The following is a 26579-nucleotide window of genomic DNA, read 5'->3' as shown; positions in this document are numbered from 1 at the left end:
GCGTTGATGAGGAAGCAGCCTCTTTCATATACGAAGTAATTTCTGTGCGTTTTAAGTTTTGATGTCACTCCTTACTATCAGTTGAAAAAACTTGTTTTTTTTATTTAATATATGAAAGGGCTGTCCCTTTGTCACAATTCTTTAAGAAGAGGACAACACAAGTGCCGTTGAATTTGAATGAGAAGTATTTTAAAGAACTCTAGCGTAAAGAGTTGAGGAAGGGATGGCCCCTTTTAAATACAAAATAATTTCTGTTTGTTTCAATTTCTAATTATTTCTCCTTACTTTCAGTAAAAACTCTTGTTTTTTAAAATTAAATCTTTTTAAAGAATAACTTGTGGACATTTTTTTTTTAGAAAACAGGAACTTTTAGCGTAACTCATAACTTTGATAGTCCTTTTCCTCCGTCTCGCTATTGACGACTTCGTATCAGCGTAAATCAAAACTGCAACCAACCCAAAAAAAAGATAAAAAAAGGAAGGAGCAAAATACATATATCGTATCCGAAAGATAGTGCAAAGTAAATCGGTAAACATTGATTTATTTTCTTAGTTTATTTTTAATGCATGCTACATTAGCTGCTGAAATGATAATGATTGCTGAACTGAAACTGAAAACATAACAAAATGCATATAAACAATTCGTTTTCTTTCCTGTTCTATCCAGGAAAGGAGACTAGATTTGACCAAACCCTCTGAAATTTTGTCCGACTCACAAAAACATAACAAAAATACATATAAACCAATTTTTGATGTATATTTTAAAATTTTCTTTTTGACCCCCCTCCCTCTCCCCCAAACAAAAATTCCAGACGTCAAATGAGGTGGAAGACTCCTAGTCCAGCTGAAAACACAAATAAGTATGAGCAAGCTATTCAGTTGTAAACAAAATTAGTTTTATACATAAAGGCATCCACGACGTGAATAAAACAATTTCACAGCTATTTCTGTGAGTAAAAAAGAAAATCTAAGGCGCTTTGGAAAACATATAGGACAGGAAAAAGTAATAGTACAGGGAATGACCAATCATACCAAACAACAGGCATGCTTAGATTAAGGGGAGGTGCTGTATATGTTGGTTGTACAAAAATTCCGTCCCATACCGTAGTGTCAATTCATAAAATGAAGGAGAGGGGACAAAATATAATTTTTAACAGTTAAGGGGAGGAGGGAATTTGTTTTGTTCAATTTTTCATCGAAAGTACAAAAAGTGAAATTTTAAAGAAAAATACAAAAAAGGTTTTCTTCAAGATCAAGAGGGGAGTCAATCTAGGGGACAAACCCCCCCCCCAAAATAACTGAAAACCTTGATGACATAATACCTTTTGGATCACTGTGTTCGATAAAACATTGATATAATTCAGTTTTCCGTGCAAAAAGACATAGGCTACATTATACGTTAAATAGATAAGTACCATTAAATATAAGGTCCACGTTTAAGATGTAGCAAGTATTAAAAATGAATCTGATTAGATTTGAAATAAATATGTGTTAAGTATTACATACCTATATATGATACTTAAGTTTCACATTAAATAAAAGAGAAACGTTAAAAAGAAAAAATTTGAACATTAAATATACATTAAATATGAAAAAATATATCTTTTTCGTTTTTGTTTCGATGATACAACACAAGTCAAATTAATATATGGTGATATTGGTGATATAAAAAAAATCTTATAAGGAACATCTGGAAAGTTCTAAATACATTGAGAGCTAAATAAGACAGGAAAAAATGGAATATACCAACTGACAGAATGGGGGTTGGTAGGGGTGTTGTTTGAAGGGGGCAGTTACCCCCTCAATAATGTGGAGAAAAAATATTACATGTCCTATGCCCCCTGACTATCAGGATATGGACCCCTCTTGCCCCCCTATAAAATTTTTTTTAGATTCACCCCTGGGGGTTGGACTGCAAATCTAGTGTTTGCAAAAGTCTTGCATAACACCACTCCAGTCACCACAGTAGCATAACATTGACACAAGTACAGTCTAATCATAGAAAAAGAAGAAAAATAAAAAGCGAGAAAGAAAAAGAAGAAAATTAAAGAAACAAAAATTGAAACACAAACTGAATCCACTTGAATTGGATTGATTAAACTTCCTGTCCTTTCTTTGACATGGTTGACCCCTAACACATTACAAAGAGGTTAAGGAAAAGAAAAAATCTTACCTGAATCCACTTGAATTGGATTTATTAAACTTCCTGTCCATTCTCTGACATATTTGAACCCTAAAGCTTTATACACAGGTTCACCCATCTCTGTTGACAACAGTACCATCTGTTTAGCGCCCTGTTTTTTAGCCAGTCTCACAGCTTCCGCTATTAAAGCTTTACTTATAGACTGCCCTCTATACTTTGGTAGCACTGAATTAAAGTATATAATACTACTTTCACCAATAACTGTACATACGACACCCCCAGCTAAGTGTCCACGCTGATAGCCGAGAATATAGCCATTATTAAGAAGCTCAAAAAGTGGTCGGACAACATCTGAGCCAATAGAAAAACACTGTGCAGCAACGTCAGCAAACTTCATAATTTCTTCTCGAGTCACTTCCGTTTTGATTTTTAAATTATCTACATAAAATGCTTGATTAAAGTCAACCAAACTCAAAGCCATTTCCTGCTTGATTACAGTTGGAAATTTTCCTTCTGGAGTATATTCATCCTTCGAATGATAATAGAAAAATGGGAATGACATGAAATGTTGCAATGTTTGGATATCTTCGACCCCATGAGCCCCCCACCCATAGGACAGCGTTGGGGATTTTAAACCTATCAAATCACCATACTGCAAAACTTGAGTTGTATCACCTCCAAACTGTTTAAAGGTGTCAACCATCATCTCTTTAACAGATTTTAAGACAATTGATTCATCATACTGACGATCCTTTGATGTCTGGGCAGCTGATTTAACGACTAAGTTTGGAATGCTCGCTTTGCCATCATCAGTTCCTTCAGATTCATCATCACTCTCTGTCTGCCAGGACTTGGAAGTATCTTCAAAACTATCACCAAAATGTTCATGCAAATAGTCATCTTCGAAAAATTCCCCTTCAAAAACAATACTAGAAGGTTGTTCTGTGCCATTTAAGCTCACTGGCTCTTCAAAACAATTGAGAGATTCATTGTGTAGCACAGCTACAAGTGGATCAATAGCCATACTGGTATTCTGAACGGGAGATTTCAGATCAAAAATAGGAGTGGCTTGTGCAGGAGGGGGAGTGGTTTTAGATTTAGTGGTTTCGTTTCTTTTTTCCTTGCTTACTTTAGGAATTTTTGCTCTCACAGCCTTTCGTGCAACTTCTTGTCGTTCTAAGACATTTGAAACCTGATCATCCTCCTTGTTCAATCTCATTTTATTCAGTTTATCACGTAAATCAGTCATCGGAATTTTGACAGTTTTATCTTCTCTTCCTTGTACCTTTTTATTTTTACGAGGAGATCTTTCGTGTCTCTCTTTAGACCAACGTCTATTGTTTCTTGGACCTCGTTCATCAGCTAGGTCACTGTTTCGACCACGTGTATCATGCTCATTTAGTTCTTTGTCTCTTTCATTATCCTTTTCTGGTGAGATAGGTTCACTGTCTTCGAAGCTGCTGCGCTGTCTTCGACGGTAAAACGATTTGCCACCCTCTTCGCCTCTGTTTTGTGGCATGTAATCCCCCAATGTCTTGTTTCTTGATGGTCGGCGAGTATATTCTTGATATCTGTCATCTCCATTAAATCCTTGAGGCTCTCTATAGTCTTCCCTAAAAAAAGATTGGGAAAGACATTAACTAGAAATGATTTGCCAATGATTATTCCTTTTTCCCTCAAGCAACATGATCCCTAATCACTGTCGCGACGATGTACTATTGAAAAAAATTGCAATAATTATTTGACCCATGGATTCTGTTTGTGGTTACTGAAATTCTCAAATACTATCTCCTTTAAAACCAAATCTTCCATAATACATGAATGACTAGTGTACCTGTGAAAAATCATCGACTTGTCAACAAACCATTTGATTGTTCCCAACAAGGCCGAATCTAGGGGAAGTTAGGTGGTTTACACCCCGCCCCCCGCCGAAATGCTTGTCCGAATCAATGTTTGTCAAAACGTAACAAATATGATTATATACAAATTTTGATGTTTTTAAAGGTTTATTTTTATAAGACATCGAATCTTCGTTGAAACTAGATTGCTTAATAATTAGTTTTTTTTCGGCTGCCTTAAAAAAAAAAATTTTGGAGTAAAAATAGGTCACCGAACTAGATCTTTAAGTTGTACAAAAAATGGTAAAAACTGTGCCATGTTGTCCAGTACCCATACACATGCCCACTTAAAGACGAAGCCTCGTCATTTCCCGGATTCACATTAGTTCTAAAAAAAGCCGTTATGCCCATTCTTTCAAGAGAAACATACACCCGTCTCTGATTTTTCAATGCAACTTTAACGACGATTGGAGCTTGCAGTAACAGAACCCCTTTAATCCCTTCTCCACGCACCCTATTCCAAAGGGTTTATGTCGACAAGAATATTACCTATACATGTTCTGGCTCCCGATCATTATCTATTTAAAACTATTTTTTTTTATCAAATGTTCGCTTACCCTAGGTTCACACCCCACCATTTTTCTGATCTTAAACAGCCCATGATACGGATGCAACAAAAACATAAAATTTTCGTATTACCCCTGGTTCCCACTGCTGTGATTTCGCGCAAAATCCTGCGACGTGCGACAAATGACACAAATCGTGCGACACACGACGCAAAATCGTCCGTTTTGCTGCAATGTCGGATGCATTGAATAATTTCTACTCAAACGACAAATCGCCTGCGTTATTCTGATTAAAAAAAAAAAAATGAAAAGTGAAAAAAAAAAAAAAAAAAAAAAATCAGTTTGAGAACCTGATTTGAATTCTTCTAGAGTTTGTCGCAGCGACGCAAAAGTCTACGTTTCTTTGTGAACCTCCATCCGATTCTGTCGAACGTCTGTTCCGCCAGAAAAAATTCGTGTCTGGATTGACGCAGCAGTGGGAACCAGGGGTTAGACACGTTCCGTTGATATGCAAAGAATAAAACTGGGAAAATGAAATTGGATTTTAAGGTCCTTTTGTTTTTAAAAGATAGACAATTTTAACAGCTCATCTGAAGTGCTTCAACACAGTTACAAGACCTTCAATACTCAAGAGCTTATAGCAAAAGATGGCCTAAACATGATATGATACGCAAAACACAGCTGTTTTACATGCAAGCACAGCTTTAGAACCTAACGTTACTCTGGTAATTCAGTCTTTATAAAGTTTAAACTTCTCAGCGGCATTTTCTCGGCAGCTTTCTACCCGATCCTTCTAATTCTACCCTTTTTTCTGCATAAAAATTACTTTGAAGGATTAACTTCCCTATTTCTATTAATTTTAATTTAATTTCTTTTACAATTAATTTTGCTTTGCATTTTGACATTATTTTGATTCAAGTCCTTCTTCGTCTATCCTCTTGAGAGAACAAGTGATATAATTTTTCAGAACCGAATTGAATGAAGCGGGCACGTACGGAAGAACTTTTATTTCTTGGGATGGTGTAATAATACAAAATTCGGAGAGGAGATGGCACTAAAAAAAAATCGGAGGAGGGAAAATACAAAATAAATTTGATTTGATAGTTTGAATAAGAGTGCCCATAAATTAAAGTAATTTAGAATTTCAGGAAAAGGGGCACTCCCCCCCCCCCTTGCGTAAGTCCATGAATTGAAAAGAAAAGTATGAATACGTGAATATTCGCAGAGAGTACAAAGAGCATAATAATTACTTCGAACACTCAGTATTTGTTAATTCTAAACTCATTTTAATTCTAAACTAATTTTAATTCATATTCTGGCGTAATTCTGACTCAATTCTTTCTTCGTCTTTTCTCCTTTAAGCTCAGGTGAACAAATATTTCAAAACTGAATTTCAAAACCTTTGGGAAATACTTTCCATAAAACATCTTTTTTTGCCGCAACAATTACTTTATCCGAAAGCTTTTTGGTCATATACTAATATTAATGCACACGGAAGACCTATTTAGAGAAGGGCAGACCACCTCCTCCGTAAAGATCGGTCTAAAGAGTCCACAATTTGGTCACTCAAAGCACAAAATCTTAAGTACACAAAGACAAGACAGCACTGGACCATAATTAAAAAGAATATTAATAAATAGTTACATAGTATAACTATTTAAATTAGAATCAGATAAGTATATTTAATAATTCATCTTATAGTTAGCATAGAAAGAGGCATCTTCAGTTTTTCGTCTTGAAGGCAATGGGGTTATTTTTTCTACAACCATATTTATTTTTCTATATTATTACATCATTATTTTTCTTTATTAATCTAAATTTTAAATTACTGTATTATTTCTATATTTTATATAAGCCAATGGCTCAAGCAGTACATAAGGATACATGTTCAGAAAATAATTCTTACTTTATAATATGCAGAATAATGTTAGTTAACATATTTTGCAGGAGAAGAACCTTTATCTTTACGTCTTTTACTGTTGTACAATTATTTAAAACAAAATCCTGAAAGATAAACATGGATTCAAAGAGCCCAAAATAGGGCAGTGAAGGCTACTTTTCTTCCCCCTCAGCTTCACCCTTCCTCTGATCTTTATAATGATACTGCAATAGATCCGTTAGATTGTATAGTAGGTAAAAGTAATCTTCATTTAGCGCATTCTGCTTTTCTAGGTACACTTCCACCACCTCTGCAGCAATTTTTATCCCGAACAGGCTCATTTAGGTGCTCTTCTTTTTTACGTAGTTCTTCTCCAAGATTTATTTTAACCAAAGGATCATCTACGGCAGTCCAGAGGTCTCCTGTTTATTAATCAATTCTACTATGAAACTCCATCCCTCCGGATGTCCCTCTATATGTTTTGCGAGAGCAACACTTTGGTTTTGTCGTGTTTTTTTTTCCTAGTGCCCCGATTTCAGATTATTCCTAGAAAGTGGTAAGGGTCTAACCTCTGCGGCTCTTACAGAAAGTGTGAACCTTAGGCTGGATTGATGAATATGACTTTGCATTTTGGAAAGCTTTGTAGAAATCTTGCCTCAGGGCAAAAATCTATTGTTTTTACCCATTTCTGTTCGTGATTTCAGCTGAGTTTATCATTAGTTTTTTGCACTTGGGATTGCGGTAGAGAAATGGTAGCAGATGTGTCTCTTAAACTTTAAAAGTTCTTTCATTGCTAAAGAAATCGAAAAAGAGTTTATCCTTTGCTCCTTTCTAAGTGATGACGTTAGAAACTTAGCCTACGGCAAAAGAGTCAACTTTTGAACTAAGACAGATAGATTTTTTTTTACGGCAGTCGATAGCTCTCTATGAGCTGATCGAAATATAGGTTATCCATTTTTTAGTAAAAAATTCCTTCATGAGATATACCAGTTTGAAAGTTTAAAGGGGTTGACAACTTCAGTAGTAAGGTACATAGTGAAACCAAAAATAGGCCGATACCAATTGTGAGACATATAGGGGAGTTTCAAGCAACAATCAGCTGTTAGCTCATAATCATCTTCTGCAATGAGGGGTTCGCCTAGTTGGTGTACCTATTATTTGTTTCCGGTGTATTTGATGGTAAGACCAATTTGGGACCAGTGGTAAGACATGTAGGGGACTTGTAAGTAATAATCGGCTGTTAGGCTACAATAATCTTCAGCGATGAAGGGTCTGCAACTTTTGCTAGTTGTAATGAGGAGTTTGCAACTTTTGCGAGTTGGTGTACATAGTATATATTTTAAGATCCTTACAGATTAACAACTTCAGCGTTTAATCGAAGCGAGGAAACAAAACCAAAGTATTACTCTTGCAACACTTTACTCGGCGAAGCCGAACAAAGGCTGCTGCAACACCTCACGTTGCCCATGCAATGTACATCTAGCTCTTTCTGCAAAGGCCGTTATTCGTCGGGTCTTTCCAGTTTAATGATTTCTATCTCTCTCCTTTGTTTTTATTTTTCCTGTTTTCTCTTTTCTTATTGTTTCTCCTTTTTGGAATTCTTTCCCAACTGATTTATCTCTCTCCTATTCTTTTTAAAATTGTTTTCAGGTATCTTCTTATCTTTTAAAGTCCTGCTTTATTTGTCTTTTGTCTGATTTTTTTCTTCTGATGTTCTAATCCCAATTTCGTCTTTCTTGTTTCTCTACTTTCTTGGTTACTACTTATTTCTATTATTATAATTACTACCAATTTTTTTTATACTGTATGCTGGTGTTTATTCTCCTTCATCTTTATTTCATATATATTGTTTGATTTGGGGTATTATTTATGGTTCTTTTAGTGCTCTATTATTGTGTTGTATGGCCCATAACAAGCAAAGCTTCTTGGACCGAATAACTTTTTTTACATTTATAATAGTTTTTAGTATTAATAAAATAATTGATTGATTCAACCGCACTTTTCCATTTTCAAATATTATATAGACTATATATTTAACTAAACACCAAGAATGCCATCTAATAATTTTTCACAAAAACATAGACTAATACTGATGAATCAGGTTAAATTACTTAGATGGCGGTTGGATATTTTTTTATAAACGATTTTCAAGACTTGGAGAATAGACACAAATATTTAAAAATGCGACAGAAAAACAGGAAATATAAGGAATATAGTGAAGGAAAAGGTTCTTCATTTGCAAAATATGTTAACTAAGATCATTCTGCATATTATGAAGTAAGAATTGTTTTCCCAACATGTTTACTTATGTGCTGCTTGAACCCTAGGCATATACCCCACATTTTCCTATATTACTTTTATTTCTACAATCGTTATTCTTTGGTGGTACATCATCTAAAATGTCAGATTCATAGTGTATAGCATAGTGGTACGTATGGTAGCGGCAACACTGCTTTGACATACCTTTGAATAATCTTATCCTGATCCCATTCCCTCTTCCAGTTACCATCTGTGGTTTTTTGCCTATTCAGGCGCTCTTTGTCAATCCTTTCACGTTCAGCCCGCCAAGAATCGTAGGTATCAGACCCTGATTGACGACCAATGACAGCCTCTCTCTGATTGTACACTGGCTTACCCCTTCCTCGACCCTAAAAAAATTTAGGTAAAATGCCAGATGAGAACCGGCTCATTGGTTTTAAGGGGCTGGCTGCCCTTAAACCACTCTACACTTCAAAAAAGGTCACTAGAACCTTAGATTTCCAGTTTGAAAAACACATCCACGTTCCCAGGATATTAATTACCATTGGGACTTAAACCTCGAGAGCCAATGATGGCACACAGGGCGTCCATGAAAGCTCTCCGCTCGTCCTAAAGCTGTGGTTTGCCCGCGATGTTCCCATCCCCCGGGATACTACGAATATGGTATTTCAATAACTTGGATGCACATAATATGTTCTAATTTAGCTCTACCCTTTTCCCCAAGTCATATTTCAACGTTCACTCGCCCTCATAAAAATCTCCTGAAACTTTCAATATTCTAAGCTGTTCCTGAGATGCTACAGATGCACCATTTTGACAACCTGGCAGCATAAAGTATCTTTTGATTTGTATTATTACTTACTACTTAACCATATATATAAGTTCCATAGGACCTTAAAGCAGAAATCTTACAGAAGAAATCGGTTGACTTCTAAAACTACAAAAAACTTTAGCAAAGAAGTAAATTGAAAAAAGAAAACAGCCAAAAAGGCACTTATATTGCCAGTGGTTGGCAGAACCACTGACTAGGTAGAACCAGGCATAAGGTAGTGGCTGGTCATATGGAACTACCAGTAAAAGGTCTGTTACTTTATATTAGCGCTTTTCACTGCCTAGTATGCGAAATAAAATGATCCCTTTCCTAGAAAAAAATATTCAATCTTATATTAATTTCAAGCCATATTTTAACTCCTAGCCCCCTAATGAAGATGATACTAAATATGATTCCTAAGCTTACCGTCCCCTTTCCAGAAAATAAAATTACTGAGCACCCCTAGAAATTAATTCTTTTTAAATTATAACAGCAAATACAAAGAAGCCTATAAGTGTTAATGTCTCTGCTTCTTTTTTTTTTGTAAAATATAGTAAAGAAAAATGTAAACGAGTTACATTGAAGTTACTGAAACTCAGAATAGAAAAGTAAAACAAAAAAAAGTTGAAACATTCGAAATAACCTTGTTGAGGATGAACGTACTGTTAACAATTTAGTAACCGGCTCTATTTTTATCATAGGTGATCCCAAATCACCAAGATTCACTATTTGTAATGCATTACTCTCAATAACTAAAAATGCACCGGTGGCTATCAGCGCCTTCCTAAATTACCCAAGTGCCCAATAGTGGGTGGTCGTGCCCACTTTGAGAGTCACTGTTTCAAATGATTCACTATTTGCAATGCATTATTTGCAATAACTAAAAATGCACCGGTAGCTATCACCGCTTTCCTAAATTACCCAAGTGCCCAATAGTGGGTGGTAGTGCCTACTTTGGGAGTCACTGTTTCAAATGATTCACCATTTGCAATGCATTGCTTGCAATAACGAAAAATGCACCGGTAGCTATCACCGCCTTCCTAAATTACCCAAGTGCCCAATAGTGGGTGGTAGTGCCCACTTTGAGAGTCACTGCTTTAAACAAACCATGTTAAATAAAAGCAATTAAAGATATGTAACCATAAATGAACGGATAAATAAGATGGCAACATCTTGATATATAATATAGAAAATTCAGTCACACAATCCTGAAGCTAAAAATATTGAAGACTTTGAGTTGCAATTACTTCCCTTACTTCCTCATGATTAGTTACGTATCTACAAATGTAATTAGTCAAGAGCAGATCGCCAATAGCAGAAGGCTCATTTTCTCCAAGCACATTAAGTGGCACCCAAATAAGAACTTGATCCGTTAGCCCCATGTATTTAAGCCCCCATTCAAGTGGAAGAAACAGCAAGGAGGTCAAACTAAGTCTTGGCATGCAAAAATGAAGACTGACTTCGAAGCTTTCGGGATTCCACAAAAGCACGGACACATAAAGAGTAAATTATGGTCAAACATTATTCGCCCCCCTCCCCCCAGAGAAGATCAAAGACAGTGGCAGAATATGTTTCAGCGTGTTCTTGGCACCGAGATAGGCTTAATAACCTGTGCCTTTTCTCAAATACAAGTAAACAGGGGATAAAAATTCAGATCTTAAAGAACACAGGAGGTACAACAAAAGGCTTATGTTAGTAGAGTAGGTAAAGTATATAGTTGGAGAAAACTAATAATTTAGTTGATACTTACACTGAAAAATACAGAATTTCAGATGTAATGGGGTATCATTCCAATAGTTTTCAATATATAACCCGCAAGTGAACACCACCTCATTATTCTCTTGGCTGTTTTTTTATATTAATTGGTAAATCAATAAGAGAGGTCACACGGGTGCTCAACAATTGATTTAGTAGAACTCAAAATCACTAGTGGCCATGACGGTGTAGCACTACACCCCAGGATTGGAGAGATTTAAACCAAACTAAAATTTAACTTATAAACATTTATATTGAACTGCATTTTTAAGCCTATTCAGACCTCATTCTTAAAATAAGCAGACTTACTGTTTTAAATCCATTTTGTTGAATGTATAATGATTTGGTCAAATTCAATATGCAGAACATAGGTTAGTTTTTAAAGAGTGTACACAAACATAGCTATTATACCTTTTTGGCAAAACCAGTTATCTTACTTTCTGAAAAATTCAAAATAAAAGCTAAAAACAACAAATAACAAACTTTAAAGTTTTTTCTGGACTTTTTAGCAGCACAATACTAAACTGATTTTTTTTTCTATTTTTTCTCCAAAACTTTTTTAGAATTACCATTCTTATACATTTGCCTTGTACTTTATTAGAGAGAAACGAATTTTAGGAGCCTATCTTATTAGCTTGCCATGTTTGTTCGTAGAAGCTGTGAAAGGATGCTTCGTAGGACGTACAAACGTGACAAAAGAGCCTTTCAAACAAGTTTCATCCCATATTGGGGGGACATCATCGACGCATCAGTTCATCATGTCAAAGACTGAAAGCTACTTTCTAACACCCTGTGTGCCTTTGGGGGCACTGGAGGAACTGATTTCTAAGGATAAAGTCCCCCCCCCCAAAATATGGAGTGCCTCCAACAGGATTACCTGTTGTCTATAGTATTCTAAAGTATACCCAAGGATATTCAAAATGGGTTTAGTGTTTTTGCTCCTCTAAATAGCCTTGATAATCAAATCCAAACGTTAGGAGGAGGGGTGTTGGACGCATTTTAGCCCCATGTTCGATGGGTCAACGCAAACAGAGATTTTCAAAAAAGAGACTAAAACGATGACCAGAAGATGATAAAAACAAACCTGACCTAAGAATGTTGTTAATGCACCAGAGCTTGTATGATCATAATTGTTTTATTCCAGAATGAAACAACTGCAGACATTTATGCACATTTATGTAATGCAGGAAATGTTTATATATTAACAAAAATTAAGATGTATAATGATTTTTTAAAGAAATCTGCGATCCGCTTTCTAGGTATTGTCTATATGTCACGGTTTAAACTTAGCTAGGAATCAACGTCCCTTTTTCTTCTTATTCCTATTCTTTATATTCATATGCTTTCCTATTCTTTCGATTTCACTCTTTTTATTTTGGATTTTCAGGTATTAAATTTTTGAAGATTAAACAAATATTTATCTAGGGGTAAGGGGTAGATTACAGTCCCCACAGGTAAGCATATGAATATAGTTATTTCGCTTCAATTTCAAAAATTTTTGGCAAAAAGAGGGAAATTTTCACTTCTCCAGCAACTTTGACATATTTTTTTTTGGCCTTTTTAAGCCTGTAAAAATATTTCTCACACTCCTTATTCCAATTCTGTATATATATGGATAACAATTACTTTCAGAAGGGGCAGTATTCATTGTATTTTTGTAGTCCAAGAAAAATACGACAAAGCAGTCTTGTTGACGTACGTAAAAATACATCTTATTGAAACACGCGTTGAAGACTAAAACATTTAAATTGAGCCAAGATTCAGATGTTTGTACATATACATACGCACTCTTTTTACTTCGGACTAAATTACAAAAAAATAAATACAAATTTAAGAATGTGGCCTATGAGCTGTGTCTGAGAAGACACCTTCAAAAACAAAAAAATTAAACGGATAATTTACCCGTCCTTTGCCTTTCCATAGTTCCGAGGCTCGATCGCTTTTCAGGGGTTCTGAAGCTCTGTCGCTCTGAAAAATGAAAATAGTTGAAATCAAACATAAGTATCTTGTGTTAATTACCCAAGGTCAAATTTCCTTATCATCACTTTAAAAAAAAAATAGCAAAATATTATCAACACACCTCTAAGATGACGCAACCTAATCTGACGTGTTATAACAATCTAACACAGCTTTAGTGTAAGAACATTTTAGTTTTACCTTAGAATTCTCGAAGAATCAAACTCTAGACGCATTTTTCCCTGGGCTATTACATTGTATGAGCAAAGCTTGGGTCTTGCCCTCTTTTTGTTTCTTTGTACATGCTATTTTTTATCCCTCAAATTCCAGTTACTTACGAGAAAGTGGTAAGGCTTTAACCTCTGAAGTTCTTATCGGAAACTTGGACCTCAATCCAGGTTGATCGACATGACACTACACTTTGGATCAGCTGTGCATAAATCCTGCAAGGTTTTCACTTGTGCTTAAGGAACAGTCTACAATGGATGACATGAAGTGGAATTATATAGTTTAAACCAGAGAGGAGTATTTATTAGAAGTTCTGACGGGCTATCATTTGTTTGAGTCATGTTTCTGCTTTCTAGTAGAAAGCTCCGTTCTAGCAGGCAGGAGATCTGGCACCAGGTTCAAGTTGAAGCTAGATTAGGGTCTAAAAATACTCGAGATGCTTGAAAGTTCCTTGGCTCCACCCTCAAAATATCGTCTTAGAATGGTAACAGAATTAAGAGATCCAACAAGGATCATTTCTTAATGGGCCCGAATGTGCTGCCATTAACTATCACATACTTCGAGCTTGGTTTCTACTTTTTAATTAATAGCAGAAAACCTTGTTCTAGTAGGCAAGCAATTAAGCACCAGTTTCAAAATAGTGTTAAGAATAATAGTGTCAGAGTAATAAGTGTCAGAATAAAGTGTCAGTGTGAGAATAATAATAAAAACAAATAGTGTCAGTCTAAAAATGGCGAAGACGTTTGACAGTTAGGTTTCTTCCCTCAACCAAAATATTTTCTTATAGAGAATAGTCTGAAGCAAATTTGATAATTGAACTTATCAAACGTTTGATGATTATATTTAATAAACTTATTTTTTCATTCAAAGAAAAAGGAAAGCAAAACGAAAGTAAGAAAAAAGCTAAAAAATCCCATTTTCCTACACAATTCATTGAATTGTTTTTAGCAAGTGTCTAGTTCCACCATAGACACAGTAAATACTAAACTACCTTAATCCTTGAGTCATCAGTTTATAAGGGATGAGCGGGAAGGGTACCACCCTCACAAAATAAGAAACTGATCATTTACTTTTATTTTTTTTTTGCATTTGACCCACTCTTCTTTAAATGCCCTCTGTGCCCAAAAAGGTTCTGGTCTCTGTTCAGCTATGCTGCAATTAAATTTTTGCGGAATTAGAGCATCTCATCATCACAGTCTTGATAAAACAGAAGAACAAGAAAATTTTGGTCAGGATTAACCATCCAAGACTAGAGTGGATATTTTAAGAATAGAGAAATATTTTTAAGACAATCCTGGAGTAAATATGCCTACCTGGTCTGCCGATTTCTCTCCTCCTACAGCCGTTGTGAAAACACTCAGCCCCAATTAGCCAGCACTAGCTGAAGCAACACCACCCCAAGACGTTTGACGAAGCTTGTTGTAAGAAGAACAATTTCACTTAATGGAAATAAGAAACCTATTTTATTTCAACTATGCTTTCTGTTTCCGGAAAAGTTATTCCCCATTGATAAACTTTAAATAGTCGCTCAGTACATGGTGAATTGTCGGTCCTTTCAGCTTTTTGTGTTTAAGCGTGTTAAATTTACACGTTTTTATTACCAAATTGGCATGACAAAATAGTCTTATCTCACTTGTGTGAAATAATGATCGTGTGATTGTGTGAAATGATGTGTGAAATAATGTCCTTCGTTGTTTCTCCTGAAGAGAGACTGCCAGCACTTTTTCTTGAAGTTCTTTAGAGTCAGAACAGTTTCTAAATCAATACTGTGTTACTGAGACATTATGTGCTATTAATTCAAGAAATGGGTTAGCCACAGGACATGGTTGAGACGGTAATCTTACAATAATGGAATCAGTCCATAGATTTCTTTTTAAATGTACAAAACCTCAATTGGTAAGTTTTTTCTAATCATATTCGCAAATTTTATATGCCCCAAGTGCATACCTAAGTCAGTTATTTAAAGTGTTTATGATGTTAATTAACATTATGATATAATTATGCTTTTAGATAAACACTAAAGAGTCAATATTAAATTTTTGCGGAATTAGAGCATCTCATCATCATAGTCTTGATAAAACAGAAGAACAAGAAAATTTTGGTCGGGATTAAACATCCAAGACTAGAGTGGATATTTTAAGACTAAAGAAATATTTTTAAGACAATCCTAGAGTAAATATGCCTAAAAAGGGAATCATATTGACTCTATGATATTGAATCATATGATATGATATAATATTAATATTATGATATAATTAACAGTTTATGATGATATGATATTTAAGCTAACAAGTCTTTGAGCCAAACTCAGTTGAAAAACTACTGCTAACACTTTTGTTGTAAGTGCTTAGAAAACAACAATACTCCTTCGTTTCACCATTAGCTGTATAATATTCCTCCCTGGTCCGACGTCCCTGGTTGAATACCGCTGCAAATTACAATCGAATGACATCGTTGTACTATCCTTAAAGGACGTCGAACCAAGCAAACAAAAACTTGAATAATGGAGAGGTGGTATAGTGGATCATTTCGTCAAGTTAATGAAATTGCACTGAAACTTTGGAAAACAAATATTTTGAATTTTAAAATCAGAAATCAGTGGAATTTTCCACATTTCTAATCATTACGCTTTGGAAGTTATTGGTAGGGTAATATGTCAAATCAAATCATTTACTGTAAACAGCATAAACTCTCATAGGCATGGCCAAAATATGGCATCGTTCAATCAATAAATTAACAATAAAAAAACAAAAATATTTCAAATAAAGTCAATACAAGAAAAATTTGTCAACGAGCACATGAGTTATCAAAACAAACAAGCAACGAATTATTAAAAGCCCAAACAAAACTTGGCACAAAGCTTCAAGAACAACATGGTGACCTTGAGTAAACAGATGAGTAAACCATGAGTAAACCTTGAGTAAACCCATTGAGTAAACCTTGAGTAAGTTGGAACTTCCATAGCCACTTCTCTCAGGGCTCGGATCTAATAGGGACAAAGGGAGGTGGAAAAGGTGGACAAAGGTGGATGGAGAGTAGGAAAAGGGGAGGTAAAAAGGGAGGTGGGAGTGGAAGGGTTCTAGATGGGACAGAGGAGGATGTTGAACCAAGTTCCATTCACAGTCTTTCACAACGGACAAAAAGGGAGTGAAGTTCAAATGCTTTTAGATAAAAAGAGTAAGGCAACAGGGAATCATATTCGCAAATTTCATATGCCCCAAGTGCATACCTAAGTCAGTTATTTAAGGTGTTGCATATTTAAGGTTCAAATATCCCTGAGTCCTGTCATGTTTCTCTTTCTCTTACCTCAAGCTTTCCTTTATATTGTCCACCTTGATCAGGACTTCCGTTACGTTCAATATTTTTCGACGAGTCAAATTGTTTCTTATCATTCTGGACTTCCTGTGAAATGAGAAAAAATGTGAATATTAATTAAACCTCTTAATCCTATTTTTGGCCACTTAAGCCCACGGTGTAAACTAAGTAAAAACAACAAGATTTTTTCCCACTGAAAGTCACGAGCAACATTAAAACTTAAAACGAACAAAACTATGCTTTTTATGATGGGAGGGGGAGACCTTCTCAATACCCCTCTGTTCATGCTAAAGTTTTTTTTAGTAGTTCTAAAAAAGGTTTCGATTCTAATTACACGGCTCTTGTGCTTTAGGAATCGTCCTTAAAGAATTGGGACAAGAGGTCAAACCTCAGGATTAAGAGGGGGGAGGAGACCCATCAAATAAAGATAATTCCGGTTAGTTTTAAGTTTCCACTTTACTCCTTACTTTCAGAAGAAAAAACTTGTTTTTTATTTAATTTCGGATCGTTTTTCAAAAAAATCCAAAAAAATCCGCTGCCCTCCGTGGAAAATTCTTCTCTCCATGAAAAATTCCTCCATAGAAAGCTCCTCCCACGTAAAATTCTCCCCCTTGGATATTATCCCTGGACTATTCCTTCCTCGTTACGAATCACCTTCCTTCCCCTGAAAATTTCTTCCTTACGATTCTGCCTGAAAAATACTCCTTAGCATGCTTTCATTTGAAGAAACTCCTTTTTTATTTAGTTTCTGATCGCTTTTCAGGTCATGGCAGAATTCCCCCTGTGTGGAAAATGTTTCCTAGAAATCCCTCAGCCCCCGAATGGAAAGTCTCTCTCGTGGAAAAATTTTCCATGGGTAATTTCTGCTGGTGATAATTTCCCCCATGGAGAATTTCTCCCGTGGGAAATCCCCCTGGCGTAAAAATCCTCCAGAGAATTCCAACTTCGCTGAAAATTTCCCTAGAGCATCTCCACATGTAAAATGAAGTCGCCAACGAGAAAGAAAGACAAATAAAACATATTTCGTGTATGAATTCTGGCAAATTCTCCTTATGTAAAATTTCCACTGGAAAGTAATTCATTGAATTGGCCGAATCTCTATATAGGTCTTAATGCTCCTAAAAACTAATGAATTAGTAATCAATAAGGCAAGCATTCATTAAGAAATTCAAAGTAGCGAACATAAATAATTAATACAGGAATTAAAAAATTCCAGACTTCTTTAATAGGCTACTATAGAATTTCCAAAAGTTTGAAGAAAAATTCAGAACAAAGTTCTATTAAAAATATACAATTTAAGGTTGCATGAAATCAAAATGGCTCTCATGAGTCTTAATTAAAAACATTACTTACTTTTTTCACTGCTTTTTTATTTTACATACTTACGTTTTAATCACTTATTTATTTTCTTGCTTACTTCAGTGATATTATCGCATCCTCATTTCTATTTTTTGCTTTTTATTTACAGCCTACTTATAGGACTTCAAAACACTTAAATCACTCTTTCCACTAGAGTGTCAAACATGAGGGGTACCAGTCATCTTCCACATCCACTTTATCAACAAGTGTTAATAAAAGAGATATATTCATATTGCTTTTAGTTTTTTTTTTTTTTTTTCTTAGTGGTGTATTCTGAAAATTTTAAGCTTCGAAGCAAATCTCAAACATTATTATAAGGAGGGCATCAACTCCACCCTCCCCAACAGGGTATCCTGAAAATCATTATTTACCTATTGATTGTGCTTCTATAAAAAGGCTCAACATTTTGTACCGTGAAGAAATAACGTAAGTTGGTTAAAGAAACTAAATTAAGCATTGCAAAACATTGCTAATAACCCCGTGAAAAAAACAAAAATAAAGTGAACTTTTCTACAGGCCAGAATAGGGTCTATTGAACACAAAAAATTAAATTGCTTGGTAAATTTTAAAACTCAGCTTACAACTGGAATAAAAGAAAACAGATTAATTGAGACCTATTTTGGCTTTGTGGAATATTTATAATTGCTCATACATTAACAAAATAATATCATACCTTCCATTAAAACCAACCCATAAGCAGGGAGGATATAAATTATTTTCCAATGATATACAAGGTCCATATTTGTCTTCCATGAATAAAGGGAAAAATTGAAAAAATTATGATTGCCTCTAGAACCAAACCTAGGGAAGGCATGCGAAAAAATTGTATATTCACAAAAAAAAAAGAAAAAAAAAAGAAAAAAGACTTACCTCATAACGCTTCTTTAAAAGCTCGTTTTTCTTTCTAATTGCCTCGATTCTCTCATTGACTATCTTTTCCTTTTCTTCTTTAGATAACTAAAAGAAAAACAAAATTCATTAATAGATATAATTCTGTTAAATTGAAACAATTTTGAAATTAAACAGAAAAATATACAGACTGTCACCTAAAATTCATCCGTGAGTAATCAGCTGTTGCCTATGTATAACAAGAAAAAAAGGGTTCCGTAAATTGCGTCCAGTTCCACTTTTCAATATTTTCAAAGTACTGATGAGTCAATACAGCTGATACTTAATTATATATTTTTTATATATTTCTTATTTTATTATTATATAGTTTTTGTATATATTTTTTTGTATATTATTCATCATAATTGTATATTTATGCTCACATCAATGGCTTGTATGTAGATTTTGGTATATTAACATCCTCTTAACTCATAGGGTAATGATACACAAATAAGTACAACAGGCAAGATGTCAAGTCTGTTAGAAATTAGTCTATTTTTCTGCTTAACAGCTGGCCAATTTTACAGCATGGAGTCAGAGTTTGGCAATTTCTAAAAATTTTTGATCTCCTCTCAACATTTATGATTATGTAAAATCTACTCTTATAACCATGAGAAAGTTACAATGATGCCACACTGTAATGTGACTTTACACTCAAAATTGATGATGTATCAATCCCCTTGAATGATCCAAGAGAAATGTGTCTGATTATCACCTTAACAAATACCAAGGATGTTCCATAGTAAACTAATCAGATCATTTGAATGTTTTATTCAACCGTTGTAATTTTTCTTCACCCCCATTATAATAGTTTTAATGACAACTGTTTCCTAAAAATCATGCTTACACGAAAATTCATTTTTATAACCATGCGAAAAAAATTATAAAGGCATAATAAAGGACTTCAGCAAACCTTTTTTTCAGTACGCCAGTCACCAGAAACCATCTGACTCTAACCCCAACTACCACAGAACAATTTGACTAGATGACGAGATTATGCGGTGCTCTACACTTAGATTATAACATATAATTCTGTTTCAAATGGCAAGAACTTATCTAAGGTCAACCAAAACCTTAAAACAGAATCAGCTCCACCAAGTTTAAATCCTCTTGAAAAAAGAAAATCTATCTCCACCAAACACATATTCTTCTCCATGTCCAGAATAAGCAGGAGATATGTCTGTGTGTGCAAATGTCTGTCTTAGACAGACTTCTCTTTATCCTAGAATCAGTACCATAAGCAATGCTAACAAGTACAATAGGACCGAAAGTATTATAGCTGCTGACACGTCTGTAAATAATCAATTGATGAAAACTTTGCTGATTGGACAGAAAAGACCAAGGAAAAGAAAAAGATGAGATATAAGAAGGCAGAGCAAACCAAGAAAAAGGTAAATAAGCCTCGAGTTTTGACAAAAAGAGAAGAAGAGTCCAAACTAGGTCGCTTGTATAATTGAGGCATGCATGCAGAGATTACAGATAACTTCGAATACGATGATATAAAACTGGTGACAAAGTCCTTGTCTTTAAGAGAAAAGCAGGGAAAATTCCCACCTACTCAGTCGGCAGAATTATGTCACAGGAGGAATATTACTACAGGATATTCTATTTGAAAAGAGTTGTGCCATTCATGGAATTCCTGCACATGGATCAGAACCATATATTCGACAACGCCAGAATAAAAATGAAAAACGAGCCTCATCCTTTCCTGGTGGCACTATTCAACTAGCAGAATGGCTTGCTTCTCAACAGAACTTGCACCACTTTGATATGAAACAGTTGCAATTGCTCAAAGTGGCCACACTAGGCCTATAGTAAAATATTGACTAAATTGTCAGACCAAACCTATTTTTTAAATATATTTGTGAAAATTTCAATATAAACCAAACAAATACTCAGTTATCTACTCTTTTATTTCTAGTTTGAACAACCAAGGGTATCATGTGCACCATTGTCAAGATTACCAGTACCAAGTGTCCATTATACCCTGGTAATCCAGGTACATGGATACTTTTAAATAATATTTTGGAAATCGTTCTGCAAGAGACACAAGTTTGTCATATAATGTAATTTGTTGAAAACAACGCCATAATGCGAAAAAAAAGAAAGAAAATAAGTAAAATGAAAGGCTTTTGAATATATACTAAGGCTTTATTCAAGCCTTGAGAGGAGCGGGGATAAAAACATAAAAAAAACTAAATAGATTTTCTCTAATAAGAATAAAGTAAGAATTTTGTTGTAACTGCATCTAATTTAGAAGGGGACTCGGTGTTATCCACCTCTATATAAATACATTGGCAAGAGGTCATCAAAGTTCTAGATGATGTGCTTCCCAGCATCTAAAAAATCAGTTCAGTTATGAGATGGAATACTCCAGAATGAATTCAGACCCTAAATTATGCTCCACAAGGAATTTCTTTCAAGCTCCTATCTCTACTCTTTCTCCATTTCCAAGGCTAAGCATATTGCATGGAAGACAGTCAAAAGTAATTTGGCCTTTAAAAAAATAATTAAACCATAATTTTGGTTCAAGTCTGCTACAAACAAAAAGTATGCCAGAGTTTGTTAAAGGTCAAATCCAGAATTTTACTAGTAAGTTATTTCAAACATAAAAAGCTTAATTTGTTAAGACAAGACTATACCGATTTTTTAGCATCAATATAGGATAAAATATGAAAGAACAAGAAGCGACCTTCTCAGTATTATACATGAAGGAAAGTTGTAGATGTAGAAACTTTAGTACACCTTCTTAGAACACACTTTGGCCTGCAAATCCATTCTTGGAAGCGTTATTTAGTTCCCATACAGCTGAACCCTTGTTTAAGTCAACCCATTTAATTGAAACCTTGTTCAATTCAACTCTCATGCAACTCGACCCCCTTTTAACTCAACCCCACTACAACTCAACCCTCATTAAACTCAATTCCTGTGCAATCTAACCTGTATCTAACTCAACTTCTATTCAAATCAATCCCTGTGCATTGCCATCCTCATTTAACTCAACCCTTTTGCAACTCGGACCCCTATAAACCAACCCTATTTGATTTAGCCCACATTAAAAAAAAACAATATCACTTGAAAATGCAATTCAGTTAGTTTTATCAGAAGTCATAAAAAAGTTGACTCAAATGAAATTGCCTTTAATCATTGGTTGGTTCTAATGGGAGTACTTTTTTATGCTGATTCAATGCAAAATTAGCTATTAAAAACAATAATTTACCTCTGTATCTTGCATGTTTGAATTTAACAAAGCTGTTCATGTCATGGGCCCAAAGACACTTGGGTGTCATGATTGTAACAATAGAAAAAACCTGATGTAGATTAAATCTATTCCTGAAAGTTTATTTCATTATGGAATAACTTCTGGGCTTAGCCAGATGGATAAGCTTGTCAGTTTTCCATTGAATTGTTACTGCTACTAGTAAACTCACCACAGGACTGTATGATTCTACTGGATGATTAATTTATTGACCCCGGGCACCTATAACAAAAAGCATAATAAAGCACTGCAAGCAAGCAACACAAGCAAAGCAAGCTGGCGCTAGCATAACCCACAGGCATGATATTACATCCTCCTTCACCTATATTAGAGCCACTGTCACTTATTATCACTAATTATAAAAGAGCCAACAGAGAAGGCGCTAGGATTGCTTCTCGAAATTCTATAATCAACACATAACCAATAACATGTATGTGATGAGCTCCACTATGGCACTGCTTGAACATGGAACTGAGAAAAACTGGGGCACTAATTACACGTTTTCATAAGCTCACAGGTTTAGCTTATTTGGTGGCTTGATTTGCCGTCAGTATCCGGTTTTGGTCACTGACTTCTCCTCTGACTCAATGTCTTCGTCTGGGGTGGGCTATCAGTGGTACCAGCAATGGATTTGTTTGGTGAGGCTGTACTGAATAATGTGGTAGGTGGTGAAGCATCTGCATGGGATGTGATGGACTTCGGATTGTTTGTAAGTGTTGTGAATATATCATGCTCTCTCTACTGTCTGTTCCTATATGAGTGTTGAGAATAGTGTATTTGATAGGTGCTTTCTATTTCTTTGTAATATAGTTCCATATTCAGTATCAGATATTCAGATGATCAGTTTCATATTCAGATATTTCCTTTATTTGACCTCAGTAAATTATCATAAATTGAATTCAATCCAAATTCCCCTGTACCTATGTTTATGGAATTATTCTTGAATAAATTTTTTTTTTTTGTTGAATAAATTTTTTTATTCAAAAATATTTTTTTGAATAAAATTTTTATTCAAAAAAAAAATCGAAAAAAAAATGTCATTATGGATTTCGTTTTCTATGGCATATAAAAAGACATTGTCATCTTCATCGCAGTTATTGGTTGGGTTATCCTTGAGCTCTGTTACTGCCTTGACAGATTTGTTGCTTTTACACACGCATGCAAAATGGTTTAGCTTTTTACACTTTGAGCACGCTTTGCCTCTTGCAGGACAAACTTGGCTGGGCGAGTACATTCCTCCACAAAAATAGCACTCCTTATATTTCCTAGGTGTTGATGTACCTTCAGACTTTTGGAATGGATGTCTGTATTTTTGGATAGCATCTATCTCCGTCTTTATTTGATGGGATTCTTGCTCTTCAAATGTTCTTAGCTGTGCATGGGTTGTTTGGCAGGTTTGACACTTTTCAACAGCTGATATAATTATTAGAGCATCACCCTCTATTTTGGCTGAACAGATCTCAAAGGCATAGACTAGTCATAGAAAATGTATACAGATGGATCTGTCCACAGGGAGAGAGCAGGAGCATGTATCCCATTCCTGAACTTGAACATCTATTCTCCTCTCCCATTAGTATCTTCTATTTTGTCTGCTGAATTATGTGCCATTCAACTGGCCCTGGATTGACTAATAAATTATAACATAGAATCTGACAATATACTCTGTGTCTCTGATGCCAAATCAGCATTACTATTGCTCCAATATTAGTAAAATTGCCAATGACAAGGATTTATATAATATTAAAAGCCGGCTTCTTAATCTTAAGACTAAAGGCAATCAGATTTATTTCCAACATGATCCAAGTCAAAAAGGCATCAAATATAATGATATAGCTGATTCTCTATCAGCAAAGGCTTCCATGTTAATCCCTAGTCCTTCCTCTGACCTCAATTCATGAGATATTATCAGGCAAAGATCTAATATCTACTACAATAAACGAATTTTATCCCTGTTCTATATTAGATTAAAATACTGTGCTATATTACCAGCTGAAATAAGGTGCTCTTCTTCTAAATAGCTTGTTATTTAATTGGAAGCTACATCATTCCCCTTCATGCTGAGTCTGCTTCTCATCAGACAAAATGATTCAGCATGTATTATTTGTTTGCCAGGCTCTGAGTGAGGAGACTATTGCTTTAAACCGTTTCTGCTTTATGGCTAAGGTTCCAAATATTTATACAGCTATGCTGAATACTAACCTGTCTTGGGATATTGATTGTAAGATATTTGAGGCATCTATTGATATATTAAAGAAGAGAAACATTGCTTAGTGATTATTAGAGAATGAAGAAGTCAATTTAAAAGAAGATGATTTATGTATAGATTTTGATTGTGCAGGAGAGAATGGGAGTGAGTAGGAACAGCTGTATTGGTACTGACAGGCCTAGTGGCCTTAAAATACTGATGAAAGGTAGCTCAGATACCCACACTTCCCACAATCAATAATAATATATTATTGTATATAATAGTGTGTATTCATTGTTTGCTACTGAAGGAGAATAGTGCTTCCAGTGGCTAGTATGTATGTATGTATAAATTTATTTCCCGTCAAAAGAAACAGATGGAGTATAAGACAAAAAAGCAAAAAACACACTACAAAAGAATACACAAACACAAGAAAAATAAAGAACAAATGGATATCTAACTACAAAAAACAAAACCTATTTCCTCAAAACAATTGCCCAAGGATGAGTAACAATATTAGAGTTATATCCGGCGATCTGGGCTATTATCGCTTCATTAGGGTTCATAATCCCATACCAACTTGTCATAATACGGTTACTTGTCCATGGTGGAAGCTGTAAGTGGCACTTTGCATATTTATAATATGTAGACCACAATTCATTCTTATCTTCATTTTGGAATATCCTCCAAAAGGGACGTAAATAAAGATAATGGGGTAGTGCCATTGCTTTATACAGATGGGTCAAAATCTGCCAATAAACTACAACATGGCTATATGCTCAAGAGATCCATTTCTGCAGATGACTCTGCAAAAGATGATGCATTTCAAGCATAGACCAACCAATAAGGATCCCCAAATAAACTATGTGTTTGGCAAGCTGAACAGTAGCACCACCCAGCCTGACATCAACAGCAGACCCTTGCTTAGCATTAAACAACAACACATCTGATTTCTTTTCATTAAACTGATTTCTTTCATTAAACTAAAATTCTCCTCTAAACCACAAAGGAGGCAGCTCAGATTAAGTACATCGTCTGCATAGCTTATTAATGATAGATCAATCCCTTTCAGAATGTATGTCAGATTTGACTTAGATTGCAGTTTAACAATGCTGTTATGTTAAGTCTGTGTTATGTATTAGTCTGTCTGAAGGAGGGATTTAAAGAGTTGAAAGGACTTGATGATAGACAAATTTACCTCTCTACAATTTTTGGAACTGGAAATGGTTGGAAAGAGTGTTGAATGGGAAACAGGTGAGCAACCTTTGACTGTTAAAGTCATTGGTCTTTTATGTACTAAGCAGCAAATATTGTCATTTGCTCTAATACAGAAACCACTATAAAGTCAAACAAAAGACAATATTATGTTTCCTCCAAACATGGAGAATTTTAAAATGACTTCAATATGATTTTTCAAACATCAAATTATTATAGAGAAGTATGAATACAATTATACAGATGACTTTTTGTTTTTCTCCTTTAATTTATATGATCTACTACAGGAATAATTATATTACTCCACTGATACATAGAGAAAAAAACAAAAAATCATACAGATGACTTTTTATAGCCTATGCCCATATGATTTCATGTATAGAGCAACCTAAATACAGTTATACAGATGATTTTTTGTTTTTCTCCTTTAATTTAAGTGATCTACTAAAATGTCATACAGAAGAAATCATATTAACCCACTGATACATAGAGAAAACAACAAAAAGTTTTACAGATGACTTTTTTTTAATAGAAAAAATGTTCATATTTCAGCATTAGAATCTTATCAATTAGCCTACTACTAGTTAGAATGCAGTATAAAGTTAAACAGAAGACAATATCGTGATTTCTCTAACTTTCTATACCTCACACTATTATAGAGTAAATGCAAATAAAGCTATACAAATGACTTTTTATGCTTCATACTATTACAGAGCAAACATGAATAAAGTCAAAAAGACAACTTTTTACAGCCTACATCACATTTTTATAGAACAAACATGAATAAAGTCATACAAATGACTTTTAATACATTGTAGGTGTGTAATTATATATTTCTATTTCTAGAAAAAAGATGATAATTACTTAAATATTTTTGAAAATCCAGCTGAGGTCAACAATGACCCCCTGATGAGAATCCCTGTA

General features: G+C 34.7%; 1 protein-coding gene across 2 annotated transcripts in view; it reads right to left on the bottom strand.

Annotated features, from left to right (window-relative positions):
• Positions 1 to 26579, bottom strand: part of LOC136027324 (uncharacterized) — a 51187-nt gene that overhangs the window by 11261 nt on the left and 13347 nt on the right. For both annotated transcript variants that reach the window (XM_065704451.1, XM_065704452.1), the window contains exons 2-6: positions 18979 to 19065; positions 16741 to 16836; positions 13153 to 13218; positions 8889 to 9073; positions 2173 to 3755 (exon numbers count right to left, since the gene is read on the bottom strand). In XM_065704451.1, coding sequence (XP_065560523.1) covers positions 2173 to 3755; positions 8889 to 9073; positions 13153 to 13218; positions 16741 to 16836; positions 18979 to 19065 — 2017 coding nt within the window. The remainder of the gene's footprint in view (positions 1 to 2172; positions 3756 to 8888; positions 9074 to 13152; positions 13219 to 16740; positions 16837 to 18978; positions 19066 to 26579) is intronic.

This window comes from Artemia franciscana, chromosome 5 (genome assembly GCF_032884065.1).
Source record: "Artemia franciscana chromosome 5, ASM3288406v1, whole genome shotgun sequence".
NCBI lineage: Eukaryota > Metazoa > Arthropoda > Branchiopoda > Anostraca > Artemiidae > Artemia > Artemia franciscana.
This window is presented reverse-complemented; position numbering and strand designations above follow the sequence as displayed.